Source organism: Papilio polytes, unplaced genomic scaffold (assembly GCF_000836215.1).
Source record: "Papilio polytes unplaced genomic scaffold, Ppol_1.0 DF822178.1, whole genome shotgun sequence".
NCBI lineage: Eukaryota > Metazoa > Arthropoda > Insecta > Lepidoptera > Papilionidae > Papilio > Papilio polytes.
The window spans coordinates 5,162,039-5,183,173 of record NW_013527026.1 but is presented as its reverse complement, the minus strand read 5'-3'; the positions used below and the strand labels follow the sequence as shown (position 1 = coordinate 5,183,173).

The window sequence follows — 21,135 nt, the reverse complement described above, 5'->3', positions numbered from 1 at the left end:
AATGACATGACACGATGACAACCTTGCTTCCTTAATGTTGGCAGCAACTTATGGTCTCTTTCCCACATTGGGGTTTTTATCCAAAATATTAACCCCTAAGTTTAATGACGTTAAAATATTTAGCCTAAAGCGTGACGTGAGGGTAGGGCTTTTTATTAAAAAAGAATTATTTAAAAATATACTGTAATTGCTAACATCTTAGGCAACAAGAAAGTGTGTGTTTACGTTGTATTATAATAGTCATGTCATTTTTTTGATATAAAGTTGCATCCAAGGCGTTAATTTGTAAAGTTAATTTTTGCTCAGAAATTCTGTTCTTGAATTTGATGCAATTACTTTTTTTAATTCACTTATCTAACACAGTACAATATCTATGATTCCATTGCGTGTGTGTCCACTCATATGCACTATTATCCTTTTTGTGCAGCCATTGTCAGTAAGAGTAAAGCGCAGACGGTCGCCCGTACAGGGCAGATAACTTCACATTTTTCTGTATCACAAGCAAACTAGTGAGCGGCCACCTGAATTTGCCGAGAAAGCGAAGCGACTGCTGCCCATAAACATCCACAATTGCAGATACGCCTACCCTTAATCAACGGAGAAGGAGATACACGTAAAGGGGATATGTATTTCCCTTTCCAATGCGTCTGTTACATCTTCAAATCCCCTTTTCCTTCCTATCTTTTGAACGCGGAATTGCTTTCACTTCACGCCGGTTTTCTGTGTGCTCGTGGTATTTCACCGGGTGACCCGGCTCATTCGTACGGTGTTAAAGTGGGCCCTATTACTGTCTACAGAAGCCTGTTAACCTCACATCCTCAGACCTGGTATAAATGAGGCGTAGAGAACTCGCCCAAGAAGGTAGGAATTGAAGAATAGATTCTGAAACATTCTATTTTAAAAGAGCATGTAGAAGTAAATTTTAGTTACTATCATAGCTTTCTATTTCAATTTACCCTTGGGTGGTATTAACTGTTAGTATTCATGTCTTGTAGAACACATTTAAATCTTGTAAAACGAACATCGCATAACATAACAGTGTTTTGATTGTAAATTGTATCATACATTTTGAACTAGATCTTAAATAGAATATAAATTGCATATTTGATATGTCTTGAATAATTTCGAATTTCTATCGAAATTAAAGAAAGTCATACTTTGATGACGTGATGCTGAGCGTCGGTGGCTCAGTGGTTTAAGTACTTGACTTAAAATCGATAGGTCTTGGGTTCGAATCCCGCCATGTATCATGATTTTCATATGTGTTAGCCGATGTTCTTACGGTGAAGGAGAACATCGTCATGCAACCTGCACATATCGGTTTTTCGTACTTCATGCCTTTATTTATTCTTTTTCTATTCTCGTATTTACTCGTAGTATTTAATAAAAAAACAGCATTGTAATGTTCATTGAAGTTTATTATTATACATTTCATTAATAAATTACACACAAACATACGTACAAGCAAACAAAAAAACATAATGAGTATTGTACAGAACGGATTAACAAAAAAAATAAAAACAAAATTTGGTGGCCACGATTTCTAAAAGTAAAAAATAAAAATATAAATATAAATATTTTACATAAAATAGAAAATATAAACATGAAAATATAAAGTCAAGGGCATAATTAATGAGAACAAAAAAGTATACATAAATATGAAAATAAATAAATTGAAATGAATAGATAATATTTACGAGTACATAAACTATACATGAATATAAAAAATATATTCAATATATAACAATATCAAGATAAATATCATAAATATAATAAATATTTACACGTAAAATATATTACAATAATATCACAAATTAACTCAAAATACTAAAATCCGACACACAAATTAAAAATCCTTTTCAGTCAGATTATTAAAATAAACAAAACAAAAGAAAAACAACATAAAATGACCGAAAAGAAAAAAAAAACAAACTAAAAAAAATCAACGAAAATATTCATACTCTCTCACACTCACACAATAAATTAATCAATAAATAGCTTCGAAAATTATTTAACAACAAAAAGAGCTTCGAAATTTTTACCCGGAATTAATTATTTGGTTGCATTATTGACTATACGCGGAGTATGCTAAGTTGCTAGCATCGTTTTTAGAACGAGACCAACCGCCGTCCCAACCTCCATGTTGGGGATGTTCCTCGTGTGTGGTCACCCAGGTATGCTCTTCTTGGGAATGTTTCTTGGCGATAAGAGCCTTTACAATGGCGATAACTTTGGCGATAAACGCAATCTTGGCGATAAGAGCGAGCTTGAATACGGATGCGGCGATCACTACAAGAGCTAGGACAACGATTGCGACAGCTTTCACTTTCGCTAAGATGGCGAGAGGAATGAGGAGTTTCAACTTCTTCTTGATCTGCTTCTTCTTCTTTCCACGGCCTTCAGCTGAAATAAAACATTCAATTAATTAAATTGAAATAGCTTTGTATTCATACAATAGTATTATAAAAGAATGCAAGCATTAAAAATGACACACTAAGCTTTGCATTGTCTAATAAATATTGCCTAATTTGGAATTAGAATTGGCAAAATATAACCGTAATAAAAATAGCGAAATCAAAGATAACAAAGCAGTTCAGGAGAGTAGAAACGATAATATGTGTGGACATAAAATATTCCATTAAACTGATCATTCTTGACCTCTGGGTCACTCACTAAGACGTGATAAAATGTTCGTGAAAGCATCTCATAATTTTATATGCAGTAATAAAACAATCACTTTCCTTTTTGTGGAAACTTCTCTAACGTCATTTGTTATATATGGAAAAGAATTTAAAATTAATACTTCTTGTGACTTATCCAACAGAAATAGCTTTAATTTGGCACTAGGATATGGTTTTTAACAATAGAATAGTGAGAATCGAATCCACAACTGTTTGATAGCGACCTGTTCTCTTAAATCACTAGGCAGTTGGTAATCAAATTGACTAATTTATGCGTTAAAATATAAATCAATAACGGAACAAACTGGAACCAGAATAACAGTGGAATTACACTGTCGCTACACTTTGTTCACAGACATTGTTGTCTCAGTTTTGGATAATAGAAAGAAAGGGACAGCGATATGTATTAAGTCAAGTAAGACGACAGTGGAATTCTGCTGTTAGTTGTTTTCTTAGAAGTGTCATATCGAATTAACCGTTAAACTAACCATACGTTTTATGTGTAACCGTAAAATGAAAAGTAGTTTATAACCACCGGACAAACAACTAGAAAGAGAAATTTCACCCGATTTTATTTAAAAAATACCACTATTTTTACAATTAATAGATTATTGTTGGAATGTAATTTGTTATTTTAAAGTCAAACAAGAATATCTGTGTTAGACAGAGTGACTTTCGATTATCGCTATCTTTATTAGAATTGACAAAATATGTCAAAACGTATGGGAATAAATTCGTGAGAAACTCATCACTTGAGTGACAGTACAAGCCGAAGTCCTATCAGGGACCCTTGAGAGACGTTCCCATGGAGCGTCAACAGAAGCTTGGCGGCCAATCTGGTATAATGTAATAATTTAGTCTGACTTACGACTACCGACTCAGATATTTCGTCTGTCTATACAAATATATTTGTGATTACTTGAAGAGCGTGCGCATATCTTTTTCTAGTCGCGATTTGATTCCTATAAGCTTATATTGAGGTGCCTATACCTGAATTTTAGTTGTGCAACTAAACAGTTGAATTTGCTGCGAAACAATCTACAATCGCACAATATGTGATCGACTTTAATATTTGCTATCTTTTTTTGTTGAAAATAATGAAAGGAATGAGAATTAAATTATAACAATTAATTAGTTTAAAAATAATGTCTCCGTGGAATTTTACAGAGAAAACAACGTGAGAAAACATAAAATTAATTAAATCACAACATTCTCTTCATTTGTTTTGGAAAGTTTGTTAAAATTTATAATTGCTGGGAGATGTACGCACTGCGTGCTTTGAGAATATTTTGTGAGAGTGCGTTTGTTAGTTTTACAGTAAAATTCCACTGACGACTTGCATTAAGTCCGCTATTTTAACTGTACAGTCGAATTGCACAGTTAAAACTAAAGGTGTTGCGGATTTTAGAGTTCGTCTGTATAATAAAAACTAACTGCGTGTAGGCAAAATTTGAACTTTACAATTAAAGTTACCAAACGTACAGATTTAATTGTGCTTGCGATTTTAAGGTTAAAATTTTGAAGCTTGATTTAAAACATAATTTTATCACTATATAAGAGTGGAAAGTACATTTTGGTGCACGTATTTGACCCTTTGGTTCATATTTATCTTGAACGAAATCAGAATCTAGTGTTAAAAATACGTTTTTAAAGAATTTTACCGCTGTTTAAAAGTTAACGACTTTCATGCGTGTTTGAGAATAATATTATGATATCGAAATACATCTTAATTTTCAAAGATACTTCTAAAACCATGGGTTAGATTTTACTATCTACTTAAGAACAATGATCTCACTGCAAATAGGAAAGCAGTTATTTTTTCACATGATTAACGATTTCTGTAGTTTTCAATGAAATAGTTATTTTACCTTCATCTAAAGACCTGGATTCTTCATCATCATCATCAGCACCATTAAAACTGAGTTCCAAGTCGCTCTTAGTAAGCAGTTCAGAGGCGCTCTCCCAAAGTCTTTCGTTGATCTGTCTGCTTCTTTGTTCAGGGTCTGTGGCTAAAGGTTCCAAGCTACGTGCTTCTTTAGGTCCATTATTGTAAAGTGTTACTCCTTCAATTATGTTCAGCTTTCTTACTGTACCAAGGCGTTCGGTAGCTTTCAAAGCTTGTTCCTGTGAAATAATCAGATTGTTATATTTTAATAATGTTTTCTAAATTCTAAATTCAATCTTGGTTAAGATTCATTTAGAATTGTGAATTCTGTTATTATTTTTAAAAATATTAAATTTTAAAAGAGCTTTCTTAATTTTGAAGTTTATCACTTAACAATTTTAATTTACTTATGTTTTAAGTTATTTTTTTAAAGTGTTAACACTGCTGTTATTTTATCGATCGTCCAATAAGCACGAACACAAAGTAAACGTCGCGCAAAGAAAGTGAGTTGGGAATGTCGCATGCGAAACCAGTTGGTCCTTTCAACTTCGATCTTAAGAAAACGTTCCATTATTGAACACTGATATTACCTTCAAGCACATATTCAAATCACTGTTCATGCAATTCACAAAGTTTCCTATCACCGATTTCATCACTGTATCTTCTTGAGACAAAGGCACACATCTTGCTACAGCCACAACACTTAACAATATGATGAACTTCATCTTTTTTATTTTTTTTTTAATTTTTGACGTACGTCCTCAAGCGGAGCCGATTGGACAGTGTTCATCGGCAGATTGGTAAGAGTTTTTTATCTAAATTTCCCCCACTATCCCGTTTGGTCATATTAACATTTTAATGTAATTGATGCTGTATTCACGACGTAGAAGACATTATGCCATAGTTAGTGACATAGTTATTTTTTTCATTAATATTTATTTTATTTCTGATACGCGCGCGCTTTTTCTTTCATTTATGTAAGGTTTATGCAAAAGGTGTGAAAACTGTTAGACAATTTTTTACAACACTAGCTTTTACTCGCGACTTTGCTCGCGCGGGATTAAAATATTCTATATATTATTTGTATCAGAATTTTTGAAACAGGTTCAGTATTTTCGAAGCATATTCAATGCAACAGTAAAATATTTTCTCTTTAGTAGATTACATTGTCATTAAAACTGGTTTAAAATTTGTTTCGAAATATTGAAAAACAAGAAATAAAATTGAAGAAATAATTTATTTTTTTTATAAATTAATTTGAGGTACATTCACACACAAATAAATACACACATACACAAATAAATAAACAAACGTTCTGTTCTAATTTCCCAATTGTCCAGCATATGCTAGAGATTGAGCATCATTGACTCGTCTGCTCCATCCACCTGCAGGTTCATAGGAGTACCCTGGATGCTCATCATGATGCTGGGGAGATGCTGCATAGGATACTACTCCTGAATCATGATTATTCTTGCTCAGTAACCTTCTGATTAAGTTGAAAGCATTGATGGCGAATGCGATCTTTCCTAAGAAGACAGCCTTAACTGCGACGAAAGCGATGATACCGAGGAAGAGTGGAACAAGAGCGGCGAGTTTGACCTTTAATAGGAGAAGAAGAGGCAGGAGCTGCTTGATCTTCTTCTTCTTCTTGCCACGAGCTAGAACAATTAGATAATTTTAAGTTGTAGCTTAAAGGTTAGGAGTACGAATTTCCGATAACGTGGTCGAAGGTTAGAATCCCACCATTATTGCCCTTAACAAGCACAAGCTTAGAGCTTAGTTGCAATGGTAAAAGAAACATCAGGAAATTAACAAATATCCACTACTATTTACATTAAAAAAAGTTTAATGTTTCGATCTGTCAGCGGAACACAGGCCAGTTTTCGTTTGATCTGTAACTTTCTGGACAGCCTGTAGAAGTTGCTGCTATAATATTTCTTTAATCAGATTACGATAAACTCTTAAATTGACACTAATCTATCGTTCACTTACTACTGTTTAAAAATAATGTAGTGCCTGAAAGTCTTAAAGATATTAGAAATTGCAGAGTAAGACTGTAATTTAATATGCAATCTTCATTGTTAACCTGAGGTCGTTCAGTGCTAAACGTAGGTCTCCCCATCGATTATTACTATACCCGGTCATGTGTCTTCAACCAGTGCATTTTTGCAACCTTGACCTTCATCGGTCCAATGATATGAAATATAATCATGATCTAACTGAATTGTAAGTCTTACCTTCTTCATCAAGATCACGACCTTCAGAATCCTCAGACAAACGCAACTGCAGTACGTGATTGTCTAAGAAATCGCCCACGTTATTAGCGATTCTCTCCTCCAATTGAGTTTCCCTCGCCTTCGGATCTTCAACCAAAGGTTCGTAGCTTCGTGAACTGCGAGCTGAACCGGTGTTTACTAAGCTGATGCCTTCGTATATGTCTAAGTTCTTAGCAACTGCTAACCTCTCGGTTAGTCTGTATGCCTTTTCCTGGAATAATTGAAACATATGTGAATAAATTGTTACAATGAAGCCATTTAATGTGTTTTATGAAATCTTACTAATATTATAAATGTGAAGTTTAGATGGATGGATGTTTGTTAGAGTTTGTAGCCTAAACTGCTGAACGGATTCTGATGAAATTAGACATAGATGAAGAGTATTGTGTTTAGATTACACTTTTGTATGTATTGTTTTATTATACTTTAATCGATAGTAATGGTTTGAAGTCATCTAGCTTTATAGGTAAACGTGAGATACTAGAAACCCGTCCCAGCTTTACTTGCAAGATAGGCAAACAAATATTTCCTAGTTAATAGTCAGAAGAGTTTTGCAATCGTTAGAGATTTAAGATTTCGTTCAGTAGTTGTTTAGTTTATCCGTAACTAACAACTGTTTGTGTTTCAAATAGTAGGAGAGACTCGTTTTTATCCACATCACTGCACTTTAACACGTAAAATCACTTATCACCTTTAAGCACAATGACGTGTCTCCGTCCACACAATCGGAGACTGCGCCCACAAAGTTTTCTGCGACACCGTTTTCAATCGGGCTGGTATACACTGTTGCCAAGAAGGCTACACACAATGCTATCTTCAACATGATTCCTGTTATGAATGTATTACAAGCAATGCTGAACAGGTTATGGTTTCTTCCAAAAAATGTGATGTATTTTATCCTTAAGCCCCCACTATGTGACTGAAGATGACGCAAAGTAATGTTCAGTTTGACGGCTTGTGCTAACTGATGGGGCGCGCGTCAAAGTTCTGTACACGTAAGGATAAGTAGAAAAATAAATATTGAATGTTAGAAAGCGTTTTCTGACATCCCAGTACGAGTTAGCGTTTATTATGTGTACATGAAATGAAAGAAAAAGTGGCATTATTTACACTTCTTAGGCTCCAGTGAAAATGGTTGTGTAATATTGATTTTATTCACATGTGACTTAATATTAAAAATATAATTTTAACTTATAATTTAAAATAAAGAATATTAGAAAAGAATTGATCACTTTGGCATAAACATTTTCTATTTTTATATATAGCCAATTTTAATACGTCGTATAGGAGGTTATAATAGTCAACACAAAACCGGAAAGGATAGTGTCGTATGACCTCGATTGACTTTCCTTAGTCGCATTTCTTTCTGGCAATTTCTCATTTGAATTGTTTTCGTTTTCATTCAATAATATTTTGCTAACATTAAAATTAAGGTTGTATCTTTCTCACTTTTTATTTTTTTATATAATAATTTGAAATCAAATATTTATATAATACTAGCTATGACCCGCGACTGCTTTCATGTTGAATTAATTAGTCTATATGTCAAAAACTACTCTACATCTATGAGAAATTTCTTCGCGATCCGTTCAGCAGCTTAGGCAACAAACTCTAACAAACATCCGTCTAAACATTTGCATTTATAATATTAGTAAAATTAAGAATATAGTTGCATCTTAATCGCTTACGAGGCTTTGATATTTTAATTCATAAATCAATTCAATGAATATTCACATAGAAACCAGATGGTTATATAAAAAGAGGAAGTGTAATTGGTTTAGAAAGAGGTATTAGTTACCTCAGATTGGTAATGGATTATACACAGATTATTTCTTTGACTTTTAAATGTCAGGACTTGTCAAGCGGGCGGACATCGCTGCCAATAAATAAATAAAAAAGCCTTTTACTACCAGAAACTTAGTTTACATAACAATTTTTCTTTTAATTGACTACTTACACATTTAAAATTTTTCGAATTAATACATTTTTGGATGTAAATTACATAAAAATTAAGTAGACTATTTGTTTTTTTTTTTCTGCAAAATAGTGAATAATAAATTCTACTTTTACGCTCTTTTAATTAAAAGTTAAGTATACGTTTAAAAATATATTTTTTAAAATTGTACATAAATCATCCAGAGCATATTAGCAAATTACGCAGACGTGTTATTTTATTGTTTATATTTTATTTTATTATTATCATGTTTATTTCACCATCCGCGTTAAGTGGTTTTAATACAACAGTTCGTTGCTAAGTCCATTTCTCTATAGTCAAAGTATTATAAATATTATTTTGACTGTAATTACATCGTGTTTGGGATGTGTGTGACTGTGTGTGTGGCTATTGATTTATGTGTTTTAAGTGAAAGTGGTATGGCTGGTATGAAACAAGTTAATATAACTTCCTATGTACCTTAAAAGGTACTTAAAAATGTATATGTCGAGGAAAATAACGATATAATGTTAATCATATATATGTAGCTTAAACTACTACGATGGTAACAATTCTATTTCACGCATTTCATTCTTTTCGTCCCATTTCACTAATTCCATTCCATCCTTTTCATTCCGTTGGATTTATTTTCCAAGTCTAGTCGTCATTTAGGTCTCCTTTTTGATTTTTGAATTAAGAAGGAGTCATTGTTTTTTTTTGACCGACTTCCCAAAAGAAGGAGGTACTCAATTCGTCTGTATGTTTTTTTTTATGTGAGTTACAGCATAACTCGGCCGCTAGTGGACCGATTTTGACAATTCTTTTTTTATCCGAAAAGTAATGCTTGCAGGGTCCCATTTTTTGTTTGTTTTGTATATTAATGATAAATTACTCGGTAGAGATTTCATTTCTCCAGCCTACATTTATTAACAAAAAGGCTGTAAAATCTCACACAAAGATTTCTCAGAGAGATAAATCTAATTTGTACGTTCCTTTTTCTTTGTCATTGTTTATGCTGGTTTAATCTTGTTATTTCGGATTCATTTAACCTTAGACGTGTTTTTGAATTATTTTAATTATCATATTTTACTATTACTATTACTATAATGATGTACTCGTAATAAGCAACTGTTAATGTAAACCAGTGATTTTTTTCTCTTTTTAATCGAATCTAAATACTTTTAACAAATAAAATATTATATGAATGTCGTAATGAAGTGAATTATTGTTTCAATTTAATATCATATTTATTTGAATGCTACTTGATTTTTTTTGTTACTTTTCTAATTGATTTTGTGTAATTCCGAGGTTAGATTTTATCTATACATAAGAAAGAAAGAAAGAAAGAAAGAAATCAGTTTATTCAATAAATGAAAAGGAATTCATTCGGCATGTGCTCGGTGTACACCGAAGCGCCGGTTTTCAATGATTCCTAAAAACAGAACACGCAGTTTTACAAAATAGTAGAAGGAAAATAAAACACATGTACTTAATGTTACACTCGGTCACAACTAGAAAACTTAATCTAAATCTAAATCTATGGAGAAAACAAAAAAAAAAAAACAAAACAAAACAAAACACAAATAAAAACACTCAGATCTTACTGTAGTGTAATGTACCTAAATTATTTTAAAATTAACATTACTTATATTGGATTGCTGAAGTTTACATTCACTTTATCATAACCCAGTGATTCATTAGTAAGCTAAGTTTCTAACAAGTAAAACTCATGTTATGTAGTTCAGAAACACATTTCAAGAAGTAATCGAACCATAATCACTAACGAATGATTAAAAGTATCTAGGAAACTGACCATAATTTGCATATAACAAATGTAAAGGCTCAAGCTACGGTTGTCCGTTAGCAGGCGACACCAAACGACTTCACTATGTGCCACAATTTTTTACAAAAGTAGTAAAAAATAAATAAATAAAGTAACACACCTCATAACGCATACATGACTATTTATTTATTCATTCATTCATTCATTCATTCATTCGTTCATTCGTTCATTCGTTCATTCGTTCATTCGTTCATTCGTTCATTCGTTCATTCGTTCATTCGTTCATTCGTTCATTCGTTCATTCATTTATTTATTTATTTATTTATTTATTTATTTTTTTATTTATTTATGTACAACCACAACATATCTAGACACACTTCTTTGTTGCCTAACATGTCAGCAATTACAGCACATTTTTAAATAATTGTTTCTTTTAATAAAATGCCCTACACTAACGTCACGCTTTAGGCTATATATTTTTACGCCATTAAACTTAGGGGGTAAATATTTTGGATAAAAACCCTAATGTGGGAAAGAGACCATAAGTTGCTGTCAACATCAAGGAAGCAAGGTTGCCATTATGTCATGTCATTATTACATTTGTAACTGATAATTTCACAAATGTAAACAATAAAATAAAATTTTCATAATTCCATGCGGATGAAGTCGCACAGGAACAGCTAGTAATATCTAAGTTACAAATAAGTAAGCGACCGCTGACCATGAATTATTATAAAACGATTAAGTAATTGAGCTCAAGTGTACAATTGTGTTACATCGATAGCTGATGCAATACTTGCATTACGACCGCCTCAACGGTGAAAGTATGCGATTGCTTTTTTTACTTGTCGCGAAATTCAAGACCTTTTAAAACTTACGCCTAGATGTAAGTAAAGAATGATATAGAATTATATTTATTGCATGCTAGTTATCAAAACCACTAATTTATTTTTTCTTATATAGTACTAATTTTCGCCCGCGACTCCGTCTGCGTGGAATAAAAAAACAAATGAAGCCTATGTACTCTTCCAGACTATCCTCTACATCTGTACCAATTTTCATCGAAAGCCGTTCAGCCGTATAGGCTATAAACCTTTTTTTTTTTCATAGGAAAAGCGTTTCAAACGAGCATCAGATCACTAAGTATTAACCGATCCGATGCCCATTAACTCTAACAAACATCCATCGATCTAAGTTTTCGTACTTATATTATGAGTGACATGATACGTATGATGTGTCATTCTAAAATGTCTAAAAACAGTTTATCATGGCAGTATTTCTAACCAAGTACCACAAACAATGATCCTTCAAAAAGCACGTGTACCTTTTTCTCAAGGGCCGACAACGTCATTAGTATTGTGGATGTCCGTAAACATGGTTGATCAATCTACTTTATTTATGTACACAAAAAACCTAAATGTGTAGCTATCGCCTAGTAAATGTCTTAATTCTAAATTGTAAGTCGTTTCCGAGGTTTAAAAATCCTAGCTTATAAATAATGGATTAGGTTACTGTCACTGGTAGCTTTTCGACCAAAAGTCATGTAACGCGTTTAAGTCTTTTACATGACGGGTCGTAAAAAAATGAGGTCTCTGACTTTTCTAATCGGCCCTACCTAAAGTCAAATCACTTTCTAATCTTTAATTATGTCTATAAAATTATTTATTAATAGATTTAATTATAGTCTTCCGTTTTAGATTAATAAAAGTGAAATTATATTTAACTCAAAGATCGTATTTGACTTAAAGTATTGTTTAAATGTTTCCTGATCTTTTTTTTCAACTCTAATTTTAATGAACCTTTTGCTTATTGTACAATTTCATTACCGTAACATAATTCAAAAACATACTGTCTCGAAACAAAAGAAAGTATTTCACGAATTAAGTTACGTCAATTAACTTATTAATTTAATTTCTACATTAAAATAGTAACATTAAAAAAAAGTTGAACATTATTTACATGAGAAGATATTCAACTTAAATTCTAATGAAAATGTATGTTAGTGAAATCGGTTAAAATAGTTTACGGTCGCGCCTACCACATAAAGTATTATTTATCAAAATGAAAATTCCTTAGAAACCGAAAAGAAAGTGACTACCGATGACTCAGAAACTGGGTGTTGGTTAAGAATGTGAGTGACCTTGAGCAATGGTATTTTTGTCGTAAAAGGGGCTTGGTATATCCTACTTTAAATCTGCTATGTTTAAAAGCTACTAGCGAACTTTAAGTCATAGATAAATATAATATACCATAAATTACGACCATTTCGTCTGCACATGCTAATCGACTTCACTTATAATTTTATTTCCTATTTAAAAATGTTTGACAATAATCTATGGTATGTTATACAAAGAAAGGATGGGAAGCGGAAGTGGATTTGGCGGTGTAGGTAACGCCTAGGTAGGGAAAATAATGGCGGGGTTGCGGACGTAAGCGAAAGCGTGCCCTTGGCCTCAGCCTAATGCGTTGGAAGAACAGAGGGGTTTAGTAGAATGCCTCACTAGAGGAGAATCCAACATGACTACCGTATAGCCTTCGGCGCGATAGTATACATAAAGTATTCTTATCTGAAAAAAAAGGTAGGGGACATATCCTCTTTTTGTGTATCCCTTATCTTTTAAACTAAGGCAAGGCATATAAAAACACTCCCGTTTTTAGACAAGCTGTCGTATCGGTATTTTGTGATATTACTCGTATGATCGCCCCAAGTAAAATGAACAGAAATAAATCTATAACAAAAATACTAGCACATTAATGTTATCATGAAAGCCTTTGTTCAAGAAGAGAAAAGCTTTATGTATTTATACAAGTTTTATGACAGTGGAAAACCACAGTTTGGGAAGATATTTAAAATGCGTATGATGGGTGCGGTTGTACAAACTTTCGCATTGCACCGCGTCCTGAGCGGTTGTAACTCACGGTCATGGGTCATATGATTTTCATGTATAACTGACATACATAAAGATATGTGTGTACTATGATGTACTTTACAATTGATAATTTAATTAGCTGACACTAAATTGGTTAAATCTATTACTAAGCATTTCGGTAAAATTTTTCGAGGTAACATCCTAAAATTTTGTGAGCGGCTTATTCTGACTTTTTTTTATTGAAATTAAAATGAAATTATAATAATATTTTTGTTTTGTAGAGTACTGTACGAATGTAAGATAAGAGCTTATTAATAAATTAAAAAAAATGTTATATAAAAAAAATGGGAGCATAAGCTTTGTCGTTGCAATTGACAATTACATAAAAAGGATTATTGCAAATTATTATTAATGAATGCTTTAGCATTAACATAATAAACGTTGTGTAAAATGTACGTATAATTCACGAACGAAGTTGCCACCATTTTGTGACTTGCATATCATGCTCAAACTTTGTTAAAACTTATATGGTTTTAATATCGTTTTATTTTCTCAGAATAACGACATGACGTGTTCAAAATAGATGTTTACGGATTGCATCCGCCTCCGTACGGTCGTGCACATTATGTTTTCAAACAAACCTAACACGTTAACGACCCACATACACATAGGGTTGGCAAAATACATGTGTTTATTTTCATTCATGATTTCTAAAACTATTATATTTATTTATCTATTTTAATAAAACTTTATCTTTAATGTTTGCTGTTCCTATTCTAGCTTAACCACTGAACATATTCGGTTCTAAAACGCCAGATAAATTCTTTTTTTGTCGAGATATTTATTAAACTAGATAAGTTAGTTTAATTTTCTACATCTAAAGACCTTATATCCTTATGAGCGTCTGTCGATAAAAGTATTACCTTAAAGATGATTAGTATCTTCTTCAAAAAAGAACTTGAAATTTGGACAACCCTAAACGTGACACATGATATTTAGGCAGACGATTTCACGCGATGCAGTGCGTTGCATCTATTCATACCCACGTTCACACATACATAAATTCATGGATCCTTTGTTAATGTTGAGTATAGGTTTCTTACACTAAGGAGTACTTAACGTTTCTGAGTGCAGTTATATATTATATTTCATATTAGGAACAGAATTTTAAGGAAGTTTACTTAGATTTTTATACTTTATTTTTAATTCTGCTTTGAGGAGAGGAACTAAAACATTTTTTTTGAGAGGGACTAGATGAGGAAAAATCACATAATTCCAGAATGGCTTAATGCATAAAGATAAAATTAATAACAGATATAAATTACAGTCTATAATAACGCATTGGATATTGTTTTTATTATTCCATTCAGATGAAGCCGTGTGAAATAGCTAGTAAGTTATATTAACATATATGTAACTGTCCGTCACGTACACATTGTGTAAGTCTCAAAAATTCTTTTACTTGAAAATGAAAGTTTTTTTTTCGTACATCGTAACGCATCCGCTTATATCATCTCACGATGTATGCCATTATAGACCTACTTTCTTTCAACTTAAGAGTGAAAGTTACTTGTACTCATGTGAAACTTCCAGTAACCTATTGTTTAAATAATTTTCTGTTGACAAAACTATTTACGAGTTAATATTTGATGTGCCGAGTACTAATTGCACTGAACTTTCAACAAACAATAAATCAGTTTTTGTTATGTGTACCCGTTTTGTCGTAGCTCGTTAAATCTCTTTTGTAAAAAAACTACTTTCGAAATTTGATAATTACATTTAAGATAAATAAACTATAGGTTTAGAAAGATTTAGATATTCTTTAGAAAAATACTAACGTTAGTACACTACGCCTGGTGTAAAATGTCTTATAGAGTCACAAAAGCGGTTAAGAATTTTATTGAATAATTATTTCAAATGTATTTAAATTAATTTATAATATACAACTTTCCCCAAATAATTTATTTCTACAGTATAATGTGTATAAAATATTCTTTTAAAATGTATTATTAATAATTAATGGTAATATATTTTCTATATAACATACTTTTACCTTCTGTTGGCATATAGAAGTGTGTACTTGAAACTGATGAGACCTCATCTCATATTCAAGGATTTCATTGACTCTTGTAGGGCAACTGACTTTGGTAATTTGCCAAAACATCATTCAGAAGCGACGTTTACCTACTTTCCATTAAGATATATTTTTCATACATATTTTCGGTAGTATATTTTTTAAGATAAAGTTACCGGGAGTTAAATAAATTCTTCAATTTTTGTATAAAAGTTTTATTTCCCTTATGTAGATCTGTTGCAAATGTTTTATTTTGTATCTTAAATAATAACATTCGTATATATCGGTAATAAATATTTCGACTCGTTTCAATGCACGCATACTTCTATCGTATTTATATAATATAAAAAAAAATAAGAAAACTTAAAGAAATCATATCTTTGGAATATAAAACTTAAAAAATAAATATTTGGTAAAACAACCAGTATTACTCAATATCTTCTAAAAAAAATGTGCAAAAGAAATAAAAAAATATACTACATAAATATCATAATAACGTAAATATATATTACATAAACTAAATTAAAATCAGTCATGAACTTAATAGACAAAAAAAAATATACATACATAATAAAAATACTGTACAGTAAAACTCACAATCTTTCACACTCACAAATTAAACGCGTCATAAACGGTGGTTAAGAAAGAAATAAAATTTAAATACGTGATATAAAAAACGCTTTTAGACTTAGATTACACGAATAAATAAATAAATAACTTAAATTGTTATCTACGATTGCTTAGCGTGGGCTGCGTAAGCTAAGTTTTGGGCATCTTGGGACCTTCCCCATCCGCCACCGCTTTCCCAACCATGCTCCTCATGAGGTGGTTCAGACCAGCCGCTGTTCTTCTTCGATTCTAAAAGCTTCTTCAAAGCTCCGAATGCTGCGGCAATGAAAGCTATCTTGCCGAGGAGGTAAGCCTTGAAGACAGCGAAGGCGATGATGCCAAGGAAGAGAGGTACGAGTGCAGCGAGCTTCAGTTTAATCAAAGCTAAGATGGGAAGGAGCTTCTTCAGCTTCTTCTTCTTCTTACCACGACCTGGAATCAAGAACAATATTAAATTCACCATCATAATCAACCTGTTCTTATCCCTACGGAGGGTTGGCACAGTATGTACTCTTGCATCATCTCTATCATCCGTCATATCTGAATTCACCCCCTTCTTACGCATATCCTCTTTCACACAATTCATCTATACTTTCTTCTGTCCTTCTCTTGTGTCATTCAATCTTAATACTTTATTGTTTGTGTGATTGTCATATCTTCCCTTATATTAAAAACACTACGCTGAATTTAAATTGTCGTAAGTAAATTAACATATATGGCATGTTAGATGATTAACTACTAAAAATGACTATTAACTGATAAAAATTACTATAAAATTAAATTGTAAAGGACTCATTATTTTGCTAATTTAAATTGCGTTGCTAAATATAACACGATAATTTAATAAATCACGTTTTAGGTACATTAAATCAGAATTACTGTGTTCACTAACTGCTCCACTTCGAAGCGTAAAACACAAAGACTTAACTCAGTACACCAGCAAGTATATCAATGTTCACTTGATAATCATTATGTTAATTTTTAATCTGTTCAGATCTTTTCGGTACTTTCAACGTATAAGAAATTAACCATATAGTGTGATACTATCTCAAGTAAAAGTTAACTTAACAATCCGTTAAGTCGAATTAATTGTAATTTAATTTATTATATACCTATTTTAGTAAAACTTAAAATATTTTGACCATCAGGTTGACTCATAAGATATTTTCTACTGTACTTTTTAAAATGGTTTTTATCAATAATTTTGACATTTAAATCATCTTTTTAATAAATAAAATATTAGTAGATTTTTGTTAATTTACTAATATTTCCTTTAACCATTCCAATTAAGTTCTAGGCTTGTGCTAGGATATGGTTCACGACAATAGTCGAAATGATTCGAACCCTAGATCCTAAGATCGGTAGTCCGTACCCATACCTACGTTACACGTTACCCACGTAACCATTAGGCTATTGACGCTTAAATCATCTGTATTAACCTATACAAATAAATTTATTACACAATAAGTAAGTGCTAAATAAGGAATCCTTTAGTCTATTTAATGACCCAATTCAATAAGCAAACGATAATATATTGAATCACCAATTATTACAATGATACTATGTTGATATAAAGAAAACCATTTAAAAAAAATAATTTAATTAAATATTTTGAAATAAATTTTAATCTTACCTTCCTCTTCAACAGAGTTATCTTCGATGAAAGATTTCGGCATTCTTAATTGCAGAGCATGGCTTTCTAAGAAATCAACTACATTATCCATGATTCTATCTTCGACTTGTGTCTCCCTAGCTTTAGGGTCTGTGTCCAAAGGTTCATAGCTTCGCGCTGACCTTGGGCTGCCGGTCCTAGCGAAGGTAACACCTTCAACTAAATTCAAATCCTTTGCCACCGCAAGATTGTCCGTGAATTTCATTGCCTTCTCCTGGAAAATAAAAAAAAAATTACAATCCAATAAAAAGTAAAAAACAAACTAGTTGAGTTTCTTTAAGTAAGTATTTAATCATTTAGACGCTTGTTAATTGTTTGTAATTTAGTTTCGCATAACGCCATTGTCTATAGAATTCAAGCTTTCTCGTTTAATTATGAGAACTGAAGCTCGATTCAGACGCGACATTTATAATTGCAATGAGAGAGTAAGACAAAAAGAAATAAACGCAACTAGATCTGGATTATCGTTTTATCCCATTTAAGATATCTTCTGTATTATTATTACTTAAGTAGGATAGGCAATATAAGGTCTGGACTGTAAACTAGTCTAAAGCTCTGTTAAATAACCCCTTTAACCTACATTTAACAGTTAAATGTTACTGTAATAATTTACTTTATAAAAATTCTTTCTCTCTCTAAACAGGTGGAAACACCTTAAAAATATTTTTATATCCTGAATTAAATTACGTCACATTTCACTCTGTCACTTCACTACACTTCACTTCACACACCTTAAGGCACAGCATCGTGTCGGTTTCCACGCAATCTCTTAAAGCGGAGATGAATCTCTCCATGACTCCATCTTCTTTCGCCGTTGGCATGGCAACGGTGACAGCCACCAGACACAATATCACGAACGCCTTCATCTTCGACGATGTCCAATGTTCAATTGTCATAAGAGCTTGTAAGTCGGAGAGTTTTATTTTGTGCCCCCCTCCTTCTACTTCCATATGTCACGTTGCGGCAGATGTGTGCGGCTATGACGAAACTCAAAGCACACGATTCTCGCGTACATTAAACAAATTAACATTACACCGCTATTTTTAATGGTATCTTAGAATAAGTGTGCTATCATATTACTACAGGGTCAGGTTGTCCGCATTTTCACTTTTCTATTTTTAAGTTTATGTTAAGTTACTTTTCACTTAATTTGTTACGGTTTAATTTTATGACATAAAGTCTGGCAAGTGTGATTCGAATTTGTTACATTTTGTTTAAATTTTTAGATGTTTTTTAACCTAAATAAACGCTGAATAATGTAGAATAATGTTCTTAAAATTTAAGGTTTCAGATGGTTGCTGTTTTGGCTTTGTTTTCTTTTGTTTTGCTTTTGACAAATAATATATAGACACACAGATAGATAATTCTATACATAATAACGATGACGTGTCGTATGTATTCTCAACTAGCTGTTCCCGTGCGACTGAATCCGCATAAAATTATGAAAATTTTATTTTATTGTTTACATGTGTCAAATTATCAATTGCAAATGTTAAAATGACATGTGATGACATACCATGGCAACCTTGCTCCCTTGTTGTTGGCATCTAGAAGTTTATGGTCCCTTTCCCACATAAAGGTTTTTTCCCACTTTATTTATCCCCCAAGTTAAATAGCGTAAAAATGTATAGCCTAAAGCGTGTCGTAAGTGTAGGGCTTTTAATTAAAGTAAGAATTGTTCAAAAGTATGCTGTGATAGCTGACATCCTACGCCACAAAGTAGTGTGTATTTACGCTTTATTATATTAGTATGGATGAGGTGCGGAGGAAATCGCAGTCAACTAGTATACATTCAGCTGACAGAACAGTTGTAGTTAATTATGCAAAATATTATAAATCTTCTATAATCAAGATCCGAAAAACTTGTTCTGCGATTTCAGGTTGAAATTACGTTCGTTCATTCATGTTTTTTGCATAAGACATTCTCGTGTATCGCACTTTCGAAAGTCATTGATAATTTTCCCATTAAATGTCGAGGTATCGATCCTTGGGCGCAATAAATGCCATTTGTATGCGGTAAAAAAATTATAGCACCTATTTAAACGTGTAGCATTTAGGCGAAAGTTTACTATTGTTCTCAACATAGTTGTTGAATATAAACTGTCGAATTATGTAATTCATTCACTTAGAATTTCTGTATTTTCTTTAAATTTCACTTACGAGAGTTTATGCAATTTAAAGTTTAAGTTAGCATAATGAATACAATGTGAAATTGTATGCGTAATTAATTTTCTATTTTTTTTTTTGTTGGAATATACTGGAATTGTTATTTTTTATATAGTAATTAAGATGTTTTACAAGTTAGTTGACGAAAATAAAAATTGTTTGCATTAAATAACACGTCTCAACACTTTTCACTAAGTATGTCTTATTGAATAGTCATAAGTATGTCTTGTTGAATATAGTCAAATGAATAAAACTTAAGTACACTAAGTACTTGAACAGGGTAGATAGCGGGTGTTTGCAAGTTATAATAACCAATGATTGCACGTGAATTTAAAGATGTAAGTTATTGGAGTTTAGAAGCTTTTTACTCCAGCTTTTAAGCAGCTGAGTAATGTTCACATACAATTAATGATACAGTTCAAAAGATTCTCAGACTTAAAATACTCTTTAAACAAAACAAAAAGGTTCTATTGACGTTCAGACAAAGACATCTGAATCGGTGAGAGTGCACTCCAGTATCCATATTCAAAGACATCCAAAGAATAATACTTTCAAATAAATTTAAACTTTAATATTAACTGTATAAGGTTTACAATCGATTGTCGCGTTGTATTTTCTATATTTAAACTTGACTGTAAGGACAAAATACGTCTTCGAGCACTGGTTGAATGTTTAAGTAATGAGAAATTTCCCTTACATGTTAGTACCAAATCTATTAACGGAAGTCTGTAGATGACATTCTAGGCTCTATGACTATGTAATAGTGTTTGAGTTATATAAAACGACTGAGGCAGTCAATCCTCGTTGTCTCACGTTTACTTCATTCGTTTCCTTAAGTTAAATGTTTTCTCAACGGAAGTTAAATTGCTATTCTGTGATAAAACTTGAAAGTAAATTTCTCTTATCATGTAATGATTATAATTTAAATGTTTAATATGTATTTTAACTTGGGTAAATGTTTTTTTCACCTCAACATTACTTATTTTAGTGAAACAAAGATCTTATATTGAACGTCATACAAAAGACATAAATGGGAGTGTTTATAAAGTAACTTAACTTAGGTCCAACATAAGTTCTGACAGCCTTTTTTTTAAAAGGGGGAATGCGTTACGCATCCCAGGTGCCTTGGGGAAAGACACACAGGGTATGTGGGACTCTCTCCACATTCCTGCCCAAAAGGGAAGGA

General features: G+C 32.0%; 3 protein-coding genes across 3 annotated transcripts; all 3 read right to left on the bottom strand.

The window, feature by feature from the left end:
- Window positions 1–1,404: 1,404 nt before the first annotated feature.
- On the bottom strand, window positions 1,405–5,340 carry LOC106106528. The gene is made up of 3 exons (XM_013287125.1): window positions 5,157–5,340; window positions 4,550–4,805; window positions 1,405–2,403 (listed from the first exon to the last, which is right to left on the bottom strand). The coding sequence occupies exons 1-3, from the start codon at window positions 5,289–5,291 to the stop codon at window positions 2,066–2,068; spliced, it is 729 nt and encodes a 242-aa protein (XP_013142579.1). The 5' UTR covers window positions 5,292–5,340; the 3' UTR covers window positions 1,405–2,065.
- A 546-nt stretch (window positions 5,341–5,886) lies between these two features.
- LOC106106589 lies at window positions 5,887–7,665 on the bottom strand. The gene is made up of 3 exons (XM_013287188.1): window positions 7,534–7,665; window positions 6,804–7,053; window positions 5,887–6,224 (listed from the first exon to the last, which is right to left on the bottom strand). The coding sequence occupies exons 1-3, from the start codon at window positions 7,663–7,665 to the stop codon at window positions 5,887–5,889; spliced, it is 720 nt and encodes a 239-aa protein (XP_013142642.1).
- Window positions 7,666–15,740: 8,075 nt separating this feature from the next.
- Window positions 15,741–18,664, bottom strand: LOC106106719. The gene is made up of 3 exons (XM_013287356.1): window positions 18,515–18,664; window positions 17,745–17,997; window positions 15,741–16,543 (listed from the first exon to the last, which is right to left on the bottom strand). The coding sequence occupies exons 1-3, from the start codon at window positions 18,647–18,649 to the stop codon at window positions 16,233–16,235; spliced, it is 699 nt and encodes a 232-aa protein (XP_013142810.1). The 5' UTR covers window positions 18,650–18,664; the 3' UTR covers window positions 15,741–16,232.
- Between the last annotated feature and the right edge of the window lie 2,471 nt (window positions 18,665–21,135).